The following is a 25,123-nucleotide window of genomic DNA, read 5'->3' on the forward strand; positions in this document are numbered from 1 at the left end:
AACAGGGACTTTATCTGTCCTGTTTGCTACTGTCTTTAGTGCCTGGGAACAGTCGGCTACTCAATGAGTATTTATGGAATTAACGAATAAATTACACCTCAAATTTATTATGAACACCTTGCCAAAAACCAAGACTTAATGTCTAATAAACTGAGTGTTCAATAAATATTAATTGACTGAATGTCTAAAATTTTCCTGCCCATAAGAAAACTCTAATGTAACTTTGAGTTCTCAGTTTTATTTTTGTTTTCACTTTTTTCTTTTTTGAAGTCCTTAAGATAGCCTGATGCAAGTAATTTTTTTTCAAAGAGGTAGTATCCCTGGCCTGAAATCGTAAATATGAATGTTTACTTTTCTGACATAAAAACACCACCACTAATTTTTTCCTTAAAAATTACTAGAGTTACGGACTTCAGTACATTCAGGACTATATTTTACTTATGGAGCCATCTCTAAATCAACATGAATCTCTACTGTTTCAGTTCAAGGTTTGCTTTTTTCTTTGTTTAATCCTCTGTGGGCATGGAAAGCAGCAAGACCATATCTTCCTCATTTAAAAACCTTTCATCTCATGTGGAAGATTAAGTCATCCCTCAGCTTTTTCCTGGTAAATTAAACCAATTACTTTAACTTTTTCTTAAAGGACTTTTTGCTAGGTCTTTAATTGAATCAAGCCATGCTACAAAGGCTATTAAACTCCTATCACTTTGTCTTCCCCCAAACTGCCATCACAACATGGGTTGGGTGTCCCCACCTCTGTGCAGCTCATCAATCGTTAGCAGAAATACCCCTGTCGGCTTCACTCCCCTCTCAACCACAGGCTTCCATTTCTCACACTGACATAAACAACTCACGGCAGCATTTGGGACCACTGTATTTGTTGCTGGAAAGAAGGTGGCTCAGCCTGCATTAATGCACAGAGTGTCTTAGCTAAATCTGTTAGCGGGAGGATTATTAATTGGGGGGAAGGGAGAAATGAGGGTAGTTATCAGTTCTAAATATCAAATATGACTTTCTTTCTTTCTTTCTTTCTTTCTTTCTTTCTTTCTTTCTTTCTTTCTTTCTTTCTTTCTTTCTTTCTTTCCTTTCTTTCTCTTCCAAATTCCATCTCTGTGGTTAACACGAGCTCCTATGACTCACAGAATGGCTGTCATTGCCCTCCATTCTGCCTTGTGGCAAGAGGTCACGGAGCTCCCAGGAATAAAATATTCAAGCAGCATGAATTAATGTTAATTTTTTTTCCTAGCAACATTTCTCCCCCTCTCTGAAAATATCACTGTTAAAGCGGCTGTGATTTCTACAGGTTGCTGAGACCCAGGGAGAGGCTGCTTTGCTGATTGCTGTCTCAGAGGTCAGAAATAATAACGGCACTTAACTGCAGGCTCACCACCCGCTCTGCCTGTGCCAATTCACTCAATCCTCACAACCTGAGGAAGCAGGCACTATTTTACAGATGAAGAAACCAAGGCTCAGAGGGGTTAAATGACGTAGGTCTGGTAGGCAGAATAATGGCCTCCCAAAGACGCCCATGTCCTAATCTCTGTAACTTGTGTGTATGTTACTTTACATGGCAGAGGGGCTTTGGAGATGCAATTAAGGCTATGGACCTTGAGATGGGGAGATTATCCTGGATTATCCAAGAGGGCTCAAAGCAATCATACGAGTCCTAAAAAGCAGAGAACCATCCCAGGCATGGTCAGAGAGAGATGGAACATGAGAAAGAACAGCGTCAAGGAAGGCTGGTGGCCTCTAGAAGGTGGAAAAGGCAAGGAAATGGATTCTCCTCCAGAGGCACAGGCAAGGAATATAACCCTGCCAATACCTTGATTTTAGCCCAGTGAGACCCGTGTTGGACTTCTGACCTTTAAAACTCTAAGATAATAAATCTGTATTGCTTTAAGCCACTAAGTCTGTGGCAATTCGTTATGGAAGTAATTGGAAGCTAACTTAGGTTCTGGTATCTGAAGTCCTTCCAGAAGAACAGAATCTTCAGGATGAGTTTTCTGAATTGACTGGGTTTTTCTGGATTGGTTCTCATCTAATTAGATTTAAAGGCACTCATCACCCTGTTTTTGGTGGTAAGGAGTACTGGCGGGCCATGGGATGATGTGACAAAAGAGATACAGGCTCCTGGGCCTTGTTTCTGAGGCTTCTACTTCACGCAAGCCTTAAACGTAACACGAACATGGACGTTCCATGGACATCCATCTGGTGCCGGTAAACACCCGAGACTGGGAGATGCTGTCAGCCAGCCTGGGATACAATTTTACAATCCTCTTTTGAGAAATGTACAGCTTATTCAGACTCTAAAATGCTTTCTTATTCATTTTAGTAGTTATTTGATCAGTCCTAAAAAGCAATTCAGGTACTGCATTTCTATTCAGTGTAATACAAGAGTAGCTAGATGAATGATCCTTCAAAGAATAGCCTTAATTGCTGTAATTATGATCTCTGCAGTCATGGTTTGCAGAAAAAGCATGGAAACCTCCATCTCTAAGGATTAAATATTAATTACCTCGATGTTTAAGCCAAACTTAAACATCGATGTCAGATTTAAGCCAAACTTCAGCTCAAGAGCTTAGCATGTAATTGGTAACATCTAGAGTCTTTAGAGAGGTAACATAAAATGGATTAAATTCCAAACTAAGATAATGTAGATATATTCCCTTTAGGGTCTAAAGCCAATAGTGTTAATTCAAAAAAAATTTTTTTTAAGGTTTATTCAGTTTTCAGAGACAGAGACAGAGCGTGACAGGGGGAGGGGCAGAGAGAGAGAGAGAGAGAGGGAGGGAGACACAGAATCTGAAGAGCCTCCAGGCTCTGGGCCGTCAGCACAGAGCCTGACACGAGTTTCGAACTCACAGACCATGAGAGGCGCTCCCCCATCATGTTATTCAAATGTGACTTTATTAAAGATTTATTTTATGCTACCTTATAATATCTGGAATTAGTTACATTTTTGGATGACATTTACTTTCAAATATACTTTCATTATTTTATGGGAATATGGGTCTCTCCCAGGGCTGTAAAATTCCTGTTACAGGACTTCTTCTCTATACCCTGGATGTCCAGTCTGTTGAATGAACTAGTGAATAAATGAATGAATGAATTTAAGAGTTGACTTTGGAAAACGGCAAAATACAAGTAATGTCAGAGTTTCTTTTGTGGAAATAGAAGGTTTAAGAAAGAGTAGTTTCGTTCTTTTAAATGTTTTCTCTGGTGTTAAAATAATATAAGACACGTCATCATCAAACACTGCTGCTTATTCCAGGAAATCAAATCTTGCTGCATATTTAATCTCCCAAGGATTCAACTCGGGCTATTCATTTTCTGGTCACCGATTGGGTGACCCTTTTCTTACTGGATGAAGAATCTGTTTTGCCTGTAGGCAAATAATAATAATACGTTGGTAGGACTTCAAGCCTCAGCTATCATGAAAATGGATTTGATTGATAAAATCTGTGATTGTTAACGGGCTGGGTCTGCTGGACAAGCAGGAAGTTACAATGGGGCAGAGGAGAGACACAAAGAATGACAGACCTGAAGAAGGCTAATCTGAATTAGGCAGTCCAATCCTAAAGTCTGATGTACAGGGGAAGGGGAGCCTTCCAATATAAAAAGGAGGAGAGTTCAGGAGAGAAGACACTGAGTTCAATTTTTGAGACGTTACATTCGAGGAACCCATGACACGTCCAAGACAGGGATGAGCAATCAGTGGACAGATGAGAACACAGAACTGCAGCTCAGAAGACGCCTGGGAGAGAGATGTAGACTGGATTTAGAAGTCTTTCTAAAGGATGATGGGGGTTGTCAATGAGATCACACTGGAAAACCTTGGAAGAATATGTAGCATGAAGAGATCAAGAGTGGTTGGCATGAGAGAAGGATGTGCCCACCAAGAGTATTGGATGGCCTAGTCAGAGAGGAAGAGGAGAAATCGGGAAAATAAATTGAGGAAGCCACGGAAGAGAGGGGTTCAAGGAGAAGATGGTGGGTTATGAGTAAATGCTACACAAGGTTCAAAAAACAGAAGGACCAAAAAAGCAATTCCATTTGGCAATTTGTTGAGGGGGGGTGGGCACGGATCTATCAGATGATAAAGAGTGAGGAGTGAATAGGAGTTGGGAAAGTAGAGGGGAGAGTAGAGTGGAAGGGAAATAGGACAGTTAATTGAAGAGTGTGTATGGATGAGGATTTAAAAACAAAAACAAAAACAAAAACAAAAACAAAAACAAAAACAGAGAAACCTAATTATCTTTGTTTAAGTAAAAGAAAGCAGTATAGAGGGAGACTAGAAAGAGAAAACACCTGTAAGCATTTGTGTTCTGGTGGTCGGAATTATATATCAGAGATGGCGAGATATATAGAATTCCTGTCACAAAGATTAAGGACTGCCAGATAATAATGTAATATCATATAGTTCCCACTGTAATATCCTGGGTTACACTTAAAGCAAAGTTCACCAGTAAACATGTCCCTGCAAATGCCAATGGCACAGTTTTGAATAACAGGTATATGAAGTAGGGTCATACTATTTTACCTATTTCAATGGCAGAGGACTAGATCAGATAGCTTTTCAAAATCATTTCTGATGCTAAATATGTATGATTCTCTGTGCTTTGATTCTTCTTGTTGAATTCACAATTATTTTACTAATATAGTTCTCGGTTAAAGGTCACGTAGTCTATCTCAGTTTTCTTCTTACCACCTGCCCCTCCTGGAATACGCTTTTTCTTCAATATAAACTGACTTCTGAAACAAGTTACACATCAACCACCACAAGCACGTTCTCTCTATACTCACGGGGTACAGCCACTACATCAAATAAAGTATCCCAGTTAGTGGCTTCAAATTTCTATATCAGCTCATTCCATTCTTTCTTTTACACATCTCTCAGTATTATCCTTCTGCTGTCTACTTCTCCCCAGACAATCTGGTACATGTTCTCAATGAACATTTTTTTGAAGAAAATATCTATCTTGAATTAAAGCCAATGAATTAAAATGTGTCTTCAGGTATTTCCCTTTGACCTGGGAAGAGAGGTTTTTGGGGTTTGTGTTTTTACTTTGAGTTGTCCTAAAACACATTGCTTTGGAATTTGTTGGATTAAATATTGTGGAAATTGTTCCAGTGACAGGTCAAGAATAGGATACTTGGGAAACTGGGGGTGCTCTATTGCTGATTTAGTGTTTCAAATACTTTGGTATTAGTCAAATCTATTTATGGTTTAATGAGATATTAATGTTGAGAGGCAAAGATTATATTCATTCTCTAACATCTGTAGGTACAAGTGGCCTAGATAATATAGTTTATGGGATAGTAAAAAAATTTTTTTAATTCTTACCACATAAATCAGGAACTGCCAGCCAACAAAGTAATACTGTACTGTTCTTGCAGAGATAGACTGAGTTCTATTTGGAGCAAAGTTCACCAATAAATAGGTTCCTGCAAATCCCAGTGTCATACCTTTAAATAAAATTGAAAAGACAAACCAAGTTGAAAAGGGATATTTAAGCCTTTTTGTCAATGCAAACATTACCTATAGACGGAGTATTGCTTGTAAAAATGCCTACAGCCCCTCCCTGTTAAAATACAATTCATCAAACCATCCCTAGATAGCATCCTGCATTCACATGATAGCATTATCTTTAAAAGGGGGATAAGGGCCAGGGAAAGGATGGGGTAGGACATGACTTCTGATTTTTCTTGTTGTTTCAGATGAATCCTTGCCTCCTCAGAAAACCTTTCCCCAAAGATGGGAAAGATCAGAACATGTGCATTTGGAGACATGAAAACACATCCAAGCTGGCTGTTTGTTTCCACACGGACCACTAAGAAAATGATAGATCCATCAGAGCCCAGAGAGTGGGGAAGTTCAACACCTGATGATCTACTCACTCATCTTTGCAGCTTTTACACACACACACACACACACACACACACACACACACACACACGTGATTTTTGAAACTCTGGTAAAAGAGCACCTTAATCATTGCCATTTATTAGAGACCTTTTAACAGAAATGACAAAGGTGAATGCTGACTTTGCTGTAAGATTTATTTAATCCAATTTAGAATCTAGAATTCTAGGAGTAACTTAGTAAAATATCACATTATAAACCTATGTAAGCCATGTGTTACTGTCATGCCTTTCACATTACTTAAAATAATGGAGGAAACCTCATCAGGGAAATACAAATCAAAACCACACTGAGATACCACCTCATGCCAGTCAGAGTGGCCAAAATGAACAAATCAGGAGACTATAGATGCTGGAGAGGATGTGGAGAAACGGGAACCCTCTTGCACTGTTGGTGGGAATGCCACTCTGGTGCAGCCACTCTGGAAAACTGTGGAGGTTCCTCAAAAAATTAAAAATAGACCTACCCTATGATCCAGCAATAGCACTGCTAGGAATTTACCCAAGGGATACAGGAATACTGATGCATAGGGGCACTTGTACCCCAATGTTTATAGCAGCACTCTCAACAATAGCCAAATTATGGAAAGAGCCTAAATGTCCATCAACTGATGAATGGATAAAAAAATTGTGGTTTACATACACAATGGAGTACTACGTGGCAATGAGAAAGAATGAAATATGGCCCTTTGTAGCAACATGGATGGAACTGGAGAGTGTTATGCTAAGTGAAATAAGCCATACAGAGAAAGACAGATACCATATGTTTTCACTCTTATGTGGCTCCTGAGAAACTTAACAGAAGACCATGGGGTAGGGGAAGGGAAAAAAAAAGTTAGAGAGGGAGGAAGCCAAAACATAAGAGACTCTTAAAAACTGGGAACAAACTGAGGGTTGATGGGAGGTGGGAGGGAGGGGAAAGTGGGTGATGGGCATTGAGGAGGGCACCTGTTGGGGATGAGCACTGGGTATCGTATGGAAACCAATTTGACAATAAATTTCATATTAAAAAAATAATGGAGGAAAGAAATGTGTATGGGAAGAGGGGCCACATAAGGAGGAGTAGAGGGAGGCCTTGACCTTGCAAATAACACTGAAGACTGCTTATTTATTAATAATCAGCAAAGAAAAATGATATATGTAGCATTTTTCAGATAGCACCCTTGAAAACATAATTCAACTTGTTTCATAACTGAGGTCAGTGTTGTTGTGTATATAATTTACAACCAGCACTGATTCCAACCTGAAGCAATTTGGTTTGTCTATAAAATCTCACAATTCAAAGACACCAATTTCCTGTTCCTCTTAATCAAATGATTTAGGGTTTTGAACTCTAGTTTTTGAGAACAAATAGCATTTGACTTTTCACACAAGCGAGACAATAGCTATTCAAGGTATTGTAGAAGCTATAAAATAAGCTTCTTCTAATGTAAGAACTTACTCTGTAATACTTTGTGAAGGCAGAAATTACATACAAAATTGTAAAAGCTATTTCTAATGAGAATTTTAAAAATGAAAAAACAATATACATTATTAAGCATTGCAATAAAGAGAAAATAATAAAAATCGTACATAAGAACTTGGGCAAAATTATTGTTCAGCCCTGTCCTTTCTTTGGAAAAGAAAAAAAGATCTTGTAAGAAAATTGTTCAATATTAGGTTCCTAGGAGGATGGAATGAAAAAACACACACACAGTTTTCTAAACTTGGTATACTGAAGTAGAATAAATCCATTGAATACAACTTAAAAATCTCAGAGACTTCCAACTTCCTTTTGTGAAGTCCAAATTTCTTATTTTTATTGAATTCCTCTGCCAGTAATTTTTTTATCTCCTATAACTGTATCTAGTGTCAATTAAATTTCTTTTTTTTAATTTTTTAAATTTTTATTTATTTATTTATTTATTTATTTATTTATTTATTAATATATGAAATTTATTGTCTAATTGGTTTCCATACAACACCCAGCGCTCATCCCAAAAGATGCCCTCTTCAATGCCCATCACCTACCCTCCCCTTAAATTTCTTTTTTTAAAGTTAGATTTGAATGGGTAACGTAAAGTGAAAAAAATTTGAAAGACACACAAGGGTGGTGAGTGAAAAGTTAAATCTTTCTCACACCTTTATGGCACACTAGTTCCCCTCCTGGAAGTTAATACTGCCACCAAATCTTAGATTTCCTTTTCCAGGGATGTTTTATGCAGGTGTGTGAGAGACTGCATAAGTTTTGGTTTTCTACACAAATGATAGCGTATTATACACATTTGCTTTTGTTCTACTTAACAGAATATCTTGGAGAACATTTCACATCAGTGTATGTAGGACAGCCTCATTCTTTTCAAGTCTGCATAATATCTCATTTTTGGATGTTGCATTATTTCACTTAACTTTCCAAAAGGGTCCCTGGTTCACATCCTGACATCTCCTTTCTTGCCTCACATCTGCTTCCTCATTTGCATACTGTGCCCATTTTCACCAAGGTAGATCTTCGCTCCGTTTCAAAACTCCTTGAACTCAAATGAAATGACTGATGATTTTACAATTGTACTTTCAAAGTACTTTTGTACATACATTATTTCACTTGAGCCCCATATCAGTGGGAATCTAGTAAAGAACTCTATGGCAGCTCAGTAGGTCGCACATTCTTTCTTTTTATAATTTTAATTTCAGCTTCCTGTGACAATTACAAAGGCAGTTCTAGAGAGCTGCTACCTGTTATATGCTTGTCTACTTGGTATCATTTGTATTTGTGTGATTCACTGTCTCCTGTATGGATCATGCGCACATTTTCCATAAGTGTGTAAAAGTGTTGAAGATAGTCATTAGCAGCTCCTTAAATAAATTTCCTTAAAATGTATTTATAGCCCATCTTTTTCTAAAAGTGGCATCTAAAAGATGTCACTTCCTGATACTTTTTTTCTCAGTGAAGCCACACATATTCTTTCATTTGAAAGACACAGATTTCTAAGTTAGAAACTTGCTAATTTACCTTCTGCTGGCCCACTTGCCCAAGGGAGTAATCTGGTAGCATAAGATACTCCAGGAAGGGAAGCAGCCCTTGGCATGCCCTTTGCCCATGGAAATGATTAAATTACAGATCAAAACTTGGATCATGAAAGGCTAATCCATGCTGAAACTGCCCCCACAGATTTCAAATTTCGCTGCTACTTGCTGGCTGGAAGAGCTTAGGCATATTATTTATCCCTCTGTGACCTAGTCTCCTCATCTCTGGGTACAATGAACTTATCACACCTGCTAGACTCCAGAATTTGGCTGAGCAAGAGGCCAAATTCAGCTCTGGAGAGCTGAATAGATTTGAAAGCTCACCCAGAAGCCTGATGTGACAGAGGACCCTGGAACAGATCTACCTCAGGATACAGACCACTGGGAGTCAAAAGCTATCTCAGAAAAGCTTAAAAATTAATCCCAAACTGGCAGCTCTTTCTGCCCCTGGGTCCTGTCCCTGGGCTATAATAAAAGCGCCTTTTTGCACTGAAAGTATCTCAAGAATTCTTTCTTGACTGTTCACTCAGCAGCCCTACAACATTTCTGGTACCCAACCTAGGGCTGTTCTTCTTGTCTAGACTTCGAGCCTTGGTACAAACTTAAGTTACTCCCTCTTTTCTTTTACTTTAACTCCAGGGGCTTTTCAAGAAATATGGTCTTATTGGAACAATCTCATGTTGACTGCTCTGGCTGCAACCCTCGAGCCTGTGACTACTCTCCAGGGAGGATAAAGGCCTGCCTTTTGACTGGAAGCTAGTACCCTGGCCAGAATGGTAACAAGACCCAGAACCTGATGCCCTCTCTTTATCCACCCCTCCTTTTTTTTTTTAGACAGAGAAAGAGAGAGCGAGTGTGAGCAGGGGAGAGGAGCAGAGGGAGACAGAGAGAATCTTAAGCAGGCTCCACACTCAGCATGGAGCCTGACACAGGATTTGATCCCACAACTCTGGGATCATGAACTGAGCCAAAATCGAGAGCAGATGCTCAAACGACTAAGCCACCCGGGCACTCTTATCCCTGTTATTATACAAAGCATGGGACAGACACCTGTCACTAGGATTGCTGACAACCTTAAGACTTCCATGCGAGGTTTCCTCCTCATTGGTCCAATGTGATCCCCTCCACATCCCTGGTCTAGCCACTTCTGGCCATGAGACCACTGGGAACCAGCCAAAACCAATGTCAATATCAACTGAATTAAGACCCAACTGGGGGCCATTTCCTGGGAAGTTGTCTGTAAAGTTTACATGTATTGTACATGTACAATACATGTAAAACATGTATTGGAATGTCACTTAGACCATGATGGATTTCTATCTTTACTATTCTTCATCAATGTCCCCTACTAACTACTTGAATTACAGTATTAGGTAATTTCGCCTTGTAGAACTTTTTTAGTGTCTCCCTCGGTTAAAAATGGCAGGTTCTCCATGGTATTTCAGTCTATTCACTGGCACCAATTTGTAGTCTAGAATGCAATGGGGGAATTGCAGGGATATTGACATCTCTTCAGTAGACAGGCTGGTATTCATTAACAACTTTTTCAGGGAAGCTCTGGTTGCTCTGAACACTAGGAACCCTTGATATGACCCTGAGTGGAATGCCATCCAACAGTCAGGGGGATTATGGTAATGGACTTTTCTTCTTCATTCCCCAAAAACTCCCCCTTGGGATGTCTCTTAACCCACTGGAGACAATTTGGATTGCAAGATTTAATGAAGAAAGGACTCATCTTCTTCTGCAATAACACATACCCTCAGTACTCCATAGAAGACAAAGAAAAATGGCCCATTAACAGATACTTAAACTTCAATACTATTTATCAATTAGAATTTTTTTGTAAATGTCAGGGAAAATGGATTGAAATCCCATATGGCCAGGCCTTTATGGTGCTGTACCCAAACTCTGATCTGTCCATATTCTTTTACAGGGCTTGAGGACCCCCCTCTCCTCACCCTCGACCCTCAACCCACCAGCTCAGCTGCCTTGGGCCCCTCTACCACCTTACCTGTGTCTTGTCTTGTTCTCTATGTGCCAATCCTTTGTCTCCCCTGTAAACAAGTTGCTGCCAGGATCCTGTACATGCCTCTCTCTTTTTCCTGAATTACTCATCTTTGTTTACTTCTTCTCAAAATATATCTTGAGAGGACGAAACAAATGAGGCTTCTTATTGCATGTGGGGGCTTCTGCCTGAATTATTAATGGCTATGATAATTGGAGCCAATTGTCTGTGGTAGTCACTAAACCTCAGGACAGGGGCTTAAAGAATATTCCCAAGCAGAGGCCAGAACTCCTTTTGTTTCAGGGAGATTCCCTGTCTTCTCTGGCCTGACACGGATTGGCTGTTTTCACCTTTTGTCGGTGGAAAGAAAATATGTGTCTGTTCATCTGTCTGAGCTTGGTCTTTAGGACCAGGGATCCTCTTTGTCTGCCCTCGGGGCTGTTACCTGCCTCCAGCCTTGCTAGCAGCACCTCACCTCTTCTGCTTCCCCTGCCCTCCTCCTGTTTCTGCACAGCCCAAATAACCTGCTCCTATACCATCCCCCGTGCCTCTGGTGTTACTGGCTCCTGCTCCTCCTGCCCTGCTATCAAAGAGCAAAGAGTACCCCCTTGGACTTAAACCACCCACTTCAGACTTCCCCAGGTAAAAAACTGACAGCGGGGAACAAATTGATTGACTTTTAAGTGGACCTAGGTGCAACATATTCGGTAAACTAATTTAAGTTTGTTGGATTAATTAAGATAGACATGTCCTTAGAGTTATCAGCATGAAATATAAAACTTTTATTCTACCAAGGATTACTGAAAGTTAAATAAGCCTGTGTTATCTTTGTTGCAATTTGTCAGCAAAAAGATGACTTAAAATGATGGTTAATTTTGTCTTAAAGTTCTCATGGGTAATTGTTAAAAAAAACCCAACTAGGTTGAATAAATGAAAATGTTTATAACTTTCAAAGTCTTTGATAATCTGAAACTTTAAAGTTTTGCTTGTATGATGGATTGGATTCATTGGCTATCTAAGTCTTTTCCAACCAAGATAAAATACTAACACATTAATTACTAAACATACGTTTGTGCTTTTGGTTTCTTACAGCAGAGAAACTGAGGATACTTGGGTCTGTTGGTAAACATGCTTTATGCTTTGTTGAAATAGTGGATGGCTCCACTTTCCTTATGATCTCGTTAAAAAAAATGTATTCAAAATTGTATCTTTAATATTATAATCCAGGGATGATCATGGACTGTCACTGGGGCTGTCTCTAAAAGGGTAACAATCCAGTTTGAGAATGGAAGGACTGAACAGGAAGGAACTGGTTGGTGTTTTCTGACTGCCTGGTGAAGACTTCTCCCCACTGGTCTTACGAAGACAGAAGAAAGGAAATAACACACTTAACAGAACACAGAGAATGCTAGTGGCACTATGTTTGCTACCCACTGCTAATCTCAGCAGACTAGTGCACAAAGCACCAAGAGCTGAGCCTCAGAGGGAACCAAAGATGGAGCAGTCAGGCAGCTGTGGGTGAGCGGCAGGTGGGGTCAATGAATGGGTGCTGGACATGATGCATCTGCCACCCTCATGGCCAGTCCTGTACAAAATATACTTTCTCATCAAATACAAACTCAAGTCACTTAAATTTCTACAGTGATCTTGTGGGAGTTTCAGATTTAGCTTGACACAATACACAAATGTTAATAAAATTTCTTCCTATAAACCTGTCACATATGCACAACAGGGAAACAAGCTCATCTCTGCTCTTTATAGTAAATGGGCTAGGTATGGTGGGAAGGTACATACCAAGTGAGGGTAATCTTTTTTTTTTGGAAGTGGTGTTCTTAAAACTGTTAATTTCATTGACAAGTATGGTTGACATGAGAGTTACATTACATCACCATCATACTAAAATGTGATGATAATAATAATAGTAATACCTAATACTTCTAAGCACAATTCTAAATGCTTTATATATAATTAACTTAATGCTTACAGCAAATCTGTGAAAAATAACTATACTGTTAAAGTATTATACTATATATGTGCTATATAATGATCTTGTTTGGGATGTTCTTGCTAAGTGGAGAGCTTGGATTAAAACCTAGGTAGTCCATTTGCTTAACGATTACACTCTCCCACCTCTTGTATCCATAAAGAGCCAGGGCTGATGAACGGACAACTCAGGGCTGTCATTCACGTTGTAGGCTCAGTGGGTGGTGCCCCAGCCTAGGTATACAGCCCAGGAGCTGTACAAAGCATAACCTAAAGCGAGATGCAACATCCCCACTGGGGATAGACAGAATCAACTCTCCCTGGCAGTGGTCCCTGGGCTTCATGACTAGCCCTGAGGTTCCTTTAGAAAAGCATCTTCAAACTGGTATTCCCTGGAACCAGCTTCATAAGGCAGATGCTCCACCAAAAAGAGTCTCAAGTCAAATCTATTTGGGAAGAGATGAGTTAGACAAACTTGAATAGTTCTTTTACTAGAAGACCCCCTCAGATCCTCAATGTGCTAGTGTTCACTGTGAATCTCCTAGAAGAGGATATGATTGTAATATTTTCTAAACATATCTGACCATTTATATCATCCTGAAGGAGTGTTTTGAGGAATATTTTATACTTTGGGAAATGCCTGACATTTAACTGGATCCAGCTGTGAGAACGCAGCCTCTGTTTCAAGAGGCTACTGATCTTCTGTTGTAAAAGTCTCCTATGGATACTTGTGGACTAAGAATGAAGTATAAAAGTGGTCAAAGGGAAAACAGCCTGGAATCAGGTTCCTCTGATGCTTCTGTTCACTGGCACCTAGAAGCTGACTTCCTCACGTATGGAAGCCTTGGGTTCTAAGATCTTTTTGTACAGTTCTTCAGCTGACATCTGAACCCACCCTTCCCCTTAGGTAAAACCTGAAATACCCCACTCCCCAACTGGATGCCAGCTAGTTTTAATTGACTAGTGTCTAGCTTCTGGACTCTGGCTTGACCTGACTTCTGGTAGCCTTAAGAGTTTTTTAATGTTCAGCTAACCTGATTCCAACACAAATATTGCAGTCTAATTCTCTTGGTCCTTATGGTATGTCTCCTGATCAATGGGGGTCTCGCTGTTGCTTTTGTGACCAGGAGTCACAGAATAAACTGGTTCCCTTAACACCAAACCATTTGGGATGTCTTCCCCTCAGAACAATCTCTCCAGATTCCTCAGGCTCATAGTAGCTATATATATATATATATATATATATATGTATATATATATGTATATATATATATATGTATATATACATGTATATATATATACATATATATATATATATATATATATATATTTTTTTTTTTTTTTTTTTAGAAAGAGAGAGAGCAAGCACACACATGCCTGTGACTGGGGGAGGGGCAGAGGGAGAGAGAATCCCTAAGCAGGTCCCTTGCCCAGTGTGGAGCCCAGCGCGGGTCTCAATCTCATGACCTTAAGATCATGACTGTGAGATCATGACCTGAGCCGAAATCCAGAGTTGGACGCTTAAGCCACTGAGCCATCCAGCCGCTCCATAATACATAAATCTTAAAGAAGCCCTGGATTGGGAAGTCTCAATAATGTAGTGAATCCAAATAGTCCTGACCCTACCATCAGAAAGTCTCCCATTCTTGAGGTAACCCTGAAACCAAAATAGCCAATCTGTTCCCTCAACTAGAAATGATGGTTTGTTTGGCTAGATTAGTATTCTAGATACTAGCCCTAAATCAAGCTGACCATTTGGTGTGGAAGAAAGAAGGAAAGAGATGGGCTTCATGTCATTTTTAATCTCTTGACATTCTATCCAGGGAAACCATTTATAGGTGACTTAAAATAATCAAGTTACTGGTCTCTGAAGAGTACTGATGAATTGACTGTAATTTTTTTTTTTTTCTTATGATGATACTATCTGGACTTAAGTCAACTAGGTTCTCACAGCCTATTAGATTTAGTACTTTTGATGACTAAGGGAGGAGAGAGGGGGAAATACTATAGGTTTTGGCTGAATGAAGGGGAGAGAAATCTGGTGCTTTTTAAAGGAAAAATAATCATTAAAATAATTTAAAGTTATTAATCCACTAAGAATCAGAGCACAGTCCAAACCCTGTCATTGAGTTAATAATAGTTGGCAATTCCTTTCAGACATAGCTTTTGTGAGGTCATTTTTTGAGGCTAGTGGTGAAAAGCTTCATAGCCACAGAGCAACATTTGGCAATAAATTAGTTCAGCTTGTTTCCACATGGCCCAAAAAAATCTTCATTTGTTCCATCATGAAAAACAAACTTTCATTTGCTTGAGGCAGGGAAAAATAAATGATTTTCTTTTGCACATTTTGACAATTTAATTTTTAGCATGCTTATATGCTAATCCTTTTTTTTTTTTTTAAGCCACTAACTACTCTTTTCTCTGTTTGGTTTTAGTCCCTGTAAAGAAAAAAAAAATGCATTTTTAGCTTTTAACAGAAAGAGCTAAATTTTCCCAAGGCAACAACAATACAGACACAAAGAAAATACATGTGATTTAACACATTACTGAGTGAGGTTGGGGAAAAATCCTTCTCTGTAAGTATGAAATGGGTTATTACATTTCAGATCAAGATAATTTTATGACTTGCTCTTGGAGGCATGGGTATGGGATAGGTGGCTACAATTTTTCTTATTCCTATGACAACAGATTAAAGTTAAGAATTGATCACTTTTAACTATAGTCCAAAACAAATATGGGATCAGCTACAGAGCCCTACTCACAAAGCATTAAATTAGGAAGGCAAAAATACCCAATTAGAATTGTGGAAAATATTAGCTGAATTATTAAAGTTTGCAAAAATATCCTAATCAATGTTTCCTCTGATGAACCATTAGAGTGTAGAGATGTGTGACTGTGGTAGCAGCAATAATGATCAAAGCTGGGGGTGCCTGGGTGGCTCAGTCAGTTAAGCATCTGTCTTTGGCTCAGGTCATTATCTTAGTGGTCCCTGAGTTTGAGCCCCACGTCGGGCTCTGTGTTGAGAGCTCAGAGCCTGGAGCTTCCTTCATATTCTGCGTCTCTCTCTCTCTCTCTCTGCCCCTCCCCTGCTCACACTCTCTCTCTCTCCCTCTCTCGAAAATAAATGAACATTAAAAAAAATCATGATCATAGCTAACATGGAAGATTTATTACATGACAGGCCCTGTTCTAAGACTTCTACCTCTAGGAACTCACTTAATCCTACAAGATAGGTAATATTATCTTCATTTGAAACGTGAGGAAAATGAAGTTTAAGGAGAGTAAGTAACTTTGAAAGGTCACACAGTTCTCCGTCACTAGAGACTCACCCTCAACCATTACGCTATGCTTATATCAGGCTGCCATTATTAGAATACTGGTCCACCATTTACTAGTTATATGACCTTGGACAAGCTATTTAACCTAAGTATCAGTTCTGTAAATAGGTTGTTCCTACATTTAAATGAGATAGTTCATGTAAAACACTGATAGTACCTGGAAAGAGGAAATGTTTAATAAATATTAGCTATTATTAAAATAAGAGAAATTAGCAAAGAATCAAAGAATTAATAGAGGTTTAATTTACTATTATTATTTTTTGGTGTGTGTGTGTATATGTCTGTTTCTTATTCCCTATGTTACATTTTTAATATTACCTTTCAGGAATGAAGTTGATCGTAGACATGACAATTACATCAACAGGGCTTTATATTTCTCAGAGTGCTTATATGAATTATCCAGTTTGATCCTTAGAACAGTCTTCTATGTTTGTCAACAAACTGAGGCTTAGAGAAGTTAGGTAATTTCATGTCAGCCACATAGCTGACAGCGAAAGTTGAATCCAGATTTGAACCTATGAAAGTGAGTTTAATTTACATCCTTTGACATTGAGCTAGTTTCTTGCTTTTAGTAATGTTCTACTGATCTCGGGTTTTCCAAGTATATAATCAAATCATCTGCATACACTGATATTTCTATTTCTTCCCTTTCCATAATTGTGACTTTCATTAATTTTTCCCGATCCTAACTGGCAGCAGTTGAGTGCCATATTAAATAGAAAACTTACCCTGCCTTTTTGCACCTTTGTTAATACTTCTTGTGTTCGTCCCTCTGTACACCCTCCTCCAAATGCTTGGGTATTGCCCGTGCCTGTCCTATCCAGCTATCAGAACTGGTTCGAATGTTACCTCTGCTATAAAAAAATTCTCTCTGAGCTTCTCAACTAGAGTAACCTCTCTTTATTCTAAACCAGTGGTTCTCAACTGGGGGTGGTTTTGTCCCTCGGGGGACATTTGGCAATATCCGAAGTTGTTTTTGGTTGTCATAACTAGGGCGGAGGGTGCTCCTGTCATCTAATGGGTAAAAGCCAGACAGGACGCTGGTAAGCAGCCTACAACACACAGGACAGCCCCCCGCAGAGAAGAATTCTCCAGCCTAAAATGTCAGCAGTGCTGAGGTTGAGAGATCCTGTTCTTCACTAAAGCCTCGAGGCATTAGGATACATACTGCTTTCTGCTTTTAAAAAACTTATTTATGTACATATTTTATCACCAACTGTATTATTTGAGGGCAGAGATTCCGTCTTCGCCATCTTTTTTATCACCAGTGTTCACAATAGTTAGCAAGTCTCCCTATATATCCCAAGTATCCCTGTATTACTTCATCAAATACTTTTGATTAATTTAAACATTAATCAACCATTAACTATAAAAGATGACATATGTTAGATAAAATGATTTAGAGTTTCCTTAAGGCATTTGACAAATGAGAAAAATAATGTAAGATGTAATTTGTTTTTAATTTATAAAATTCAGGCATTGCTCATTCTTATTTCTAATTCTGTACATCTTCCCCAAATGATTCCACAAACCAAGATATATTAAAAAAAAGAGTATAGAAAAATAATATATTTGAAAAGATACAATGCATATATGAGTGCATTTGGAAAAACATTTTAACCATGACAAATTTGATGATGTGAACTAAAAACTCTACTAGCAGAATCAAAACAAAGAAGGAAAAAGAAAAAGTGAAAACACTTTCAAGACAACAGGCTCAAGGGAAACACAATCAGGGAAAACAAATGCTCAACATACCAACACTGGCGTCACATTTAAAGCTCAAATTTTTTTAAAAATGTGATCTCCTTGGAAGTGAGCAGCCACTCCTTTATTTAAAGTGCCTAAAGTATCATATTCGTTATCATATGTCAGCAGCAATTCAGAGAAGACTTTGTCAAGGAAGAAAATATGAACCTCCAGAATTCTTCTCACAAATGGTATTTCTAGTAAGACGTAGAAGATACAATCAATAACATGATGGCTCTGCTATATAATAGCAACCCTTCTTATAGCCAGGAAGGCTGTTATTATTTTCTACTAACAGCTGTATTTCTAAATGAAAATCTGAAGGGGAATGTTCTCTGTTGTTTTTGGAAAGAGCAAAATACAAATTAGGTGGTTAATTGGTGCATCTAATTTTTGTGTGGTTTTCATTTTTATGCAGGACTTTCACTTGACAATGTAACAAATACATCCTTTGAAGTGGAAGACTCTATTAGGTAATACAGATGTTTTCTTGGATTTTATTATGCTCATGAAAATTTCATAACATTCATAATAATAGTATAAAATAATAATTCGCTGTGGTCAATAGCATGGGCAGTGGGCACAATGAAAACGGAAATACTTCACATGAAAGTGCAGATGGCAACTCCAAGAAAGAATCCTGGTCACCTCTAAATGAGATTTATCCATTTCAGCAATTTGTTCCCTGTTTTTAAAGCACATATTTTTTTTATGGATAATATTATTTATTTCCTGATCAAGCAGTGCTATAATTACATGACTTAAATAATTACTTACCTAGTAAATCTGAAGCTCTTAAATTTTCTTTCAGAAACATAACAGAAATAATGGCACTACCTAGAAAGGAAATGGCCATCAGTGGTGTTTCCAATATAAAAAACGTACATTACACGGTACCATCTGAAAGAAATTAAGCTCTTTGTGTCTTATACCTGATTAGCTATGTCCTGGTCAGAGACATCCAGCAGCTGTGGCTGTGAAAACAACTCCCTCTCGCCCCCTCATGGTTGAGGATACATAAAAACTGGCCTGGTTTACAATGGACCTAGGACAGTGGCTGGGATAATGCCCCATGGACAGCAAGGGCAAAACAAATGTTACTAAATAACTAAATGAATAGATGAATAGATGGATAGGTGATAGATAGGTAGATAGAGCAGGAAGGGATGGAAAGGCAGAAAGAGACAGAAGGGAAGGAAAGAAAGAATGGAAAGAAGGAAGTTTTAATTTTCGATATATGCCAGACTGAAACTCATTATTTCCCTTCATCTCCTCCTGTAATTCCTATTCCAAGGGGCACCTGGATGGCTCAGTTGGTAAAGTCTATTCCAATGACACCTCTAAGGAGCCCCAGAATCCTAGGACTCCTGCCAGTCTCCACTCTCCTTCATACGACACGTCCAACAGCATCCTGGGTCTGTCAGGTCCAGATTTCACCAACTGTCCATTTCACCCTCCTCTTCAGTCCACTGTCACTGGGCTTCATCTCAGGCATAGACCTCAAGCTCCTGCCACTTTCCTCACACATTTGTCCTCGATCTCTTTTATATTCTATGCCCACCCTTACTAAAATCATCATAATTCCCAGAACCATCATTTAGTTTCATTCTAATTTTTTTCAATTTTTTATGTTTTTTATTTTTGAGAGACAGAGACAGATAGAGCACTAGTTGGAGAGGGGCAGAGAGAGAGGGAGACACAGAATCTGAAGCAGGCTCCAGGCTCTGAGCTGTCAGCACACAGCCCAACGCGGGGCTCAAACCCACAAACTATGAGATCATGATCTGAGCTAAAGTCAGACTCTTAACTGACTGAGCCACCCAGGCACCCCTCATTTAGTTTCATTCTAAAGGACTTTTATTCATGTTATTCCCTTTGCAACTTTGCCTCCATTTTTGAGACCAACTCTAGACTCAAGTATCACCTCTGGATTCCCCCAGACCCAGTCGACCAATCCACTCTTTGGTGTGATTGATTACCCCTTGTCATATAGCTTTCATGTTACACGGAAGATTTATTTGCCTATCCCCCACCCCCAACAAAGACTATCAGTTCCTTTTACTCTGAGATGTCTTATTTTTCTAAGATCTCCCAAGTGTAGCTAGCACATAGATAAGAGAGTTGGTGGGATCTCCGCCCTGCATTTACTGGCCCTCATAGTATATAAGACCCTCTTCCCCATTACTGAGGCTACTGAATCCTCAGCCTCTAACTGAGCCTTGACCTGTTTCTATGGCCTCAGGTTGTGTAGGGTAAGTTGAATCTCTCTGAGTTGTTCCTCTTATGGAGCCATTCCTCTATGAGTAGAGGCATGGGAAAACCCAAACTTGCAATACTACAAAATAATACACATCATAATTTGAATTTTAAATTTTTAACAGAAATTATTAGCAAGGCTTTTAAGTTTGTTTTTTAAAGTAAAACTATACAGAAGAAAATAGGGAAGAAAAGTCATCATAAAAATAACTCATCACCTAGAGAAAATTGTAGTTAGTATGTTGGCATGTTTATTTTACCTTAGCAGAGTTGAAACTATAATGCAATTTTTTTTTTCAGTTTCCTTAGCTACCATATTACAAACAATTTGCAACATCATTAAAATTTTTTCATAGATAAAAATTTTAATAAGCCTGTATAATAATCCATTAAATCAATTAAATTTGAATATAACTATATCTGTTATTCTGGCAATTGATTTAAAACAAAATAAATCCATACCAGAAACCCTCATTCAAGATAAGCTGGGATTCTCATATGTTTTCTCCATCTTTTTCTCAACCTCGCTCTCTCTTATTCAAGTTGAGCTATTATTCAAGTCCTTGCAAAATTCTCCTGGGCAGGTTATTTATCGGAATGGACATTTCACACAGAATAAACGGAGTGTGAAAAATGTCCACCAAGCATGAACTTAATTGGGTGATGTGACTTTAAAACATTAAAGCAATGTTTCCTGTACAGATACATAGCCCATTAGGTTAAGAATTGAGTTCAGGACAGGGGTAAAAATGTATGAAAATTTTCCATTTCATATTTGGACCAAAACAATTCAGGGAAACTAATTTAACATTTCAGAGAATTAGAAAAAGTATAAAAAACAAGACCCCATTCCCATCCCATCACTGACCTCCTGTGTAATTACATAAGGAATGTTTTCAAGTGGAGGGAGATCGATCAATAAAAAATAGGTGAATTATCACTATTAACGCGTACCAAATCCAAATGTATTCCATTATAACAATCCTTAAGATGACTATTTCACAGCAAAGGAGTCTAGTAAGAAGGCAGACATTGCTTACATGGAATGAGGAAACCTTAGAGCTGATAGGAGATACAAAGACAATGTACTTCAGGTTCTAAACTTTATATCTGGGAGACATGTCCAGAGGAGTTGTTTGTTCATTCATCGATCCATTCACTTAACAAACATTTATATTACAGGGCACCTGGGTGGCTCAGTCAGTTAAGCATCTGACTTCGGCCCAGGTCATGGTCTCATGGTTTGTGAGTTCGAGCCCCACGTGGGGCTCTGTGCTGACAACTCAGAGCCTGGAGCCTGCTTGGGATTCTGTGTCTCCTTCTCTCTTCACCCACCCCCCCCCAAAAAAAAATAAATAATCACTAACAAACATTTATATTACAGCAGAATCAGAACCAAAGCCCACATTTCCTTATCCCCAGTCCAGAGCTCTTTCTTGTACACTACACTCCATCGCCTCCCTTGAAGGTAGAAAGGCATCATTTTCCTTCTTTTCTTGTTGCTCAACCAGTTTCAAAAATAATTTCATTTTTAGAACCCATGGGGGCCACCAGGGTGGCTCAGTCAGTTAAGCATCCAACTTTGGCTCAGGTCATGATGTTGTGGTTCGCGGGTTCAAGCCCCACATCGAGCTCTGTGCTGACAGCTCAGGGCCTGGAGCCTGCTTCGGATTCTGCGTCTCCCTTTCTCTCTGACCCTCCCCCTCTCGCTCTCTGTCTCTCTCTCTCAAAAATACATAAACATTAAAAAAAAAAAGAACAGATAGGGGAAAAGTGTTAGTAGGTGACAATTTCATTGCTAAAAGAAAAATGGGACATGATTGGTAACAATAAACTTGACATATATGCATCAAATTATATCAATCGGCTACAAAATATTTATCAGAGTTTTAAGAACATTAATATGCTTTTACTTTCTGAAAGAACTTATATCTAATGCATTTCCATACTCATTTTTTTCTGTTTTAAGAGAATATGAGGTTTTCTACCAAACTGTTAGATAAGAAAATAAGATTTTTTAGTTTTATTTATCTAGCAAACGAAGCAATAAAAAAGAACATTCTGTTAAGGAACATTTACTTGTAATTCATTTATCTTTCAAAATATGGTTAAAATGAGAGCTGTGCTGAGCAAAAAGACAGTATCTGAGCAACAGCTAATAACATAACTTCTAAGTAGAACAGTAAATTTTTAAAATGAGAAAAAATAAACTGAAGTGCCTCCTATATAGTTGCAATCAGAGATTTGTCAAACTCAACCCTGTCTAGTTGTTGCTATAACCACCACCACTGCCTGATGAACATCTAGGAAGAGGAAAGAACCACTATGCTTTTGCTCCTGTAGTGAAACTTAATATTGAAAAATAGAGCATTTCAAGATGAACAATTTTTTTGGTTTTTGATTTTTTTTTTTTTAATTTGAGAGAGAGGGCATGTAAGAGGGGGAGGGACAGAGGGAGAAGGAGAGAGAATCTTAAGCAGGCCCCACGCTCAACGCAGAGCCTGAGGTGGGGCTCAATCCCCCTGAATCAAGAGTCAGACGCTCAACTGACTGAGCCACCCAGGCACCCCAAGATCAATAGTTTAAAAAGCATTAAAACAGGACACAGTTGTAAACTAAACAGATTTGGACTAGGTATGATCAACCTATAGTTACTACTGAGCATTTACGTCAGCACTCACATTTTATGTGCATTTTTGACTTGAGGCATATTTGGGCAAGAGGCTCAAGAACGCTTTTCCATTCTAGCCTTCATACGGACACAGATGGATACAGAGTGCTCACAGACATGGGTCTACACAGAGAGTACTTGTGGACGCTGGATTAAATTCATTACACAGTGTCATATGGTGACCCCAGAGGCAGACACTGAACCACAATGACCACAATGCATTAAAAAAGAAAAGGTGAAAGGTAGCATATGAAAGATAATGTACCAAAATGTAATCAGTGGTTATGTAGAAGTTGGGTGGCGGGGGGAAGATAGCAGGAATATTTTCTGTTAGGAGAAAAAAAACAAAAAAAGCTTCTACAGTGTTCCTATGGAGCCATTTATTAATGTATTCATTTAGCCCTAAAGTTGTAATGCTTCATTATCAGGAAGACTCTCAACAACAATTATTATGGGTGAGTCAACTATTCTGTTTTTGGCCATTAAATGACACTCAGATTAGTAATCAGAACAGAGTATCCTGTCCAGTCAAGGTTGATATAAAGAAACGTACATGTGGGAATTCTGATTTGGATTTCCAGAAGAAATTAGATAAAGGCCAACCAAGATTCTGGTGGCTTCAGCTAAACCAAGTCTAGATGTGGGCGAGGGTGCCAGGTCCAGGGGTCGGCTGTGGCCTGGTGTTGGGCTTCCTAACGCTCCCTGAAATGAATCCCACATTTGTCCCTGATTTGCCTCCTTTGACATCATTCAGATTTGGTCCAAGGACTGGCTGTTATAAGAGTTGATGCTCTAAAATCCATAGCAGGCCTCAAGTGAAAGGAAAAAAAAAAAAAAACAACTATAAATTAATCTGGTGCGTGAGAATTCAGAAAGATTGTACAAACTTGATTTGGATTTTCTTCTGTAATAGCTACTAATGGGGATCAGTAAAACAGAAGTTAAGCATCAAACTTCTAGATGTTAACAATCAAACTCAAGGGTAGATTTTTACAGGTGAGTTTAGATCTTTGTGTCTGTAGAATAGATAACTGAGGATTCCCTTTTTACATTAAGATATATGTGCACTTTACTAAACTCTCTTTACCCCCCAAATAATGATTTTTTACTAAAGGTTTAATGGCGCAGAAGAGTTCAATAACTATTTAATGCATTATACTATGGCCATTGAAAAATATCTTGCTCACATTTATTTACTACTTTTCATTTTTTACCCTTTATGACAACTTAATTTTTTATTTTATTAAAATGATTTCTTAATGTTTATTTATTTTTGAGAGAGGTAAAGACAGAGCATAAGTGGGGGAGGGGAAGAGAGAGAGGGAGACAGAATCTGAAGCAGGCTCCAGGCTCTGAGCTGTCAGCGCAGAGCCCGATGCAGGGCTCGAACTCACGGATGGTCAGATCATGACCTGAGCCTAGGTCAGACACTTAACTGACTGAGCCACCCAGGTGACCTGACAACTTAATATTTTAAATCCTTTTTAAAATTTGGGGCATAATTGACATACAACATTATATTACTTTCAGTTATCCAACATAATGATTTTATATTTGTATTTCTGTTTTATTTTTTAAGATTCTGTCACTTAATACTTTACCGAAGTATAATTATATGCAATGTTATATTAGTTTCAGGTATACAACATTCAACAATTCTATCCATTTCTCAGTTCTCATCAAGATTAGTGCGCTCTTTTTAAACTTAATTTTTTATTTTAGTATAGTTGACACACAATCTTATATTAATTTTAGGTGTATAATTTAGTGATTTGACAGGTTTGTACATTATGCTGTGTTCACCACAAGTGTAGCTACCATCTGCCCCGTTACATCACTATTACAATACCATTGACTGTATTCCTTATGCTGTTGCCTTTTATTCTCATGACTTACTCATTTCATAACTGGAAGCCCGTATCTTCCTCTCTCCTCCACCCATGTTGCCCAAACCCCCATCCCTTCTCCTCTGGCAACCATCAGTTTGTTCTCTATAATTATAGGTCTGATTTTGCTTTTAGCTTGTTTATTCAATTTTTTTAAGATCATTTTTTAAAAGATTCTACTTATAGGGATTGCCTTAAGAATTCTGAGTATTCCCTAAGAATACTGAGCATCTTTTCATATATCTGTTGGCCATTTATGTCTTCTTTGGAAAAATATCTATTCAGGTCCTCTGCCCATTTTTTAATTGTA

General features: G+C 38.5%; 1 protein-coding gene across 7 annotated transcripts in view; it reads right to left on the reverse strand.

Annotated features, from left to right (window-relative positions):
* Positions 1-25,123, reverse strand: part of NIPAL2 (NIPA like domain containing 2) — an 82,496-nt gene that overhangs the window by 20,686 nt on the left and 36,687 nt on the right. For all 7 annotated transcript variants that reach the window (XM_053896061.1, XM_053896055.1, XM_053896059.1 and 4 more), the window contains 2 exons: positions 18,778-18,837; positions 5,345-5,466 (listed from right to left, as the gene is read on the reverse strand). In XM_053896061.1, coding sequence (XP_053752036.1) covers positions 5,345-5,466; positions 18,778-18,837 — 182 coding nt within the window. The remainder of the gene's footprint in view (positions 1-5,344; positions 5,467-18,777; positions 18,838-25,123) is intronic.

Source organism: Panthera pardus, unplaced genomic scaffold (genome assembly GCF_024362965.1).
Source record: "Panthera pardus isolate Hobbes unplaced genomic scaffold, ASM2436296v1 HiC_scaffold_7, whole genome shotgun sequence".
In the NCBI taxonomy this organism is placed as follows: domain Eukaryota; kingdom Metazoa; phylum Chordata; class Mammalia; order Carnivora; family Felidae; genus Panthera; species Panthera pardus.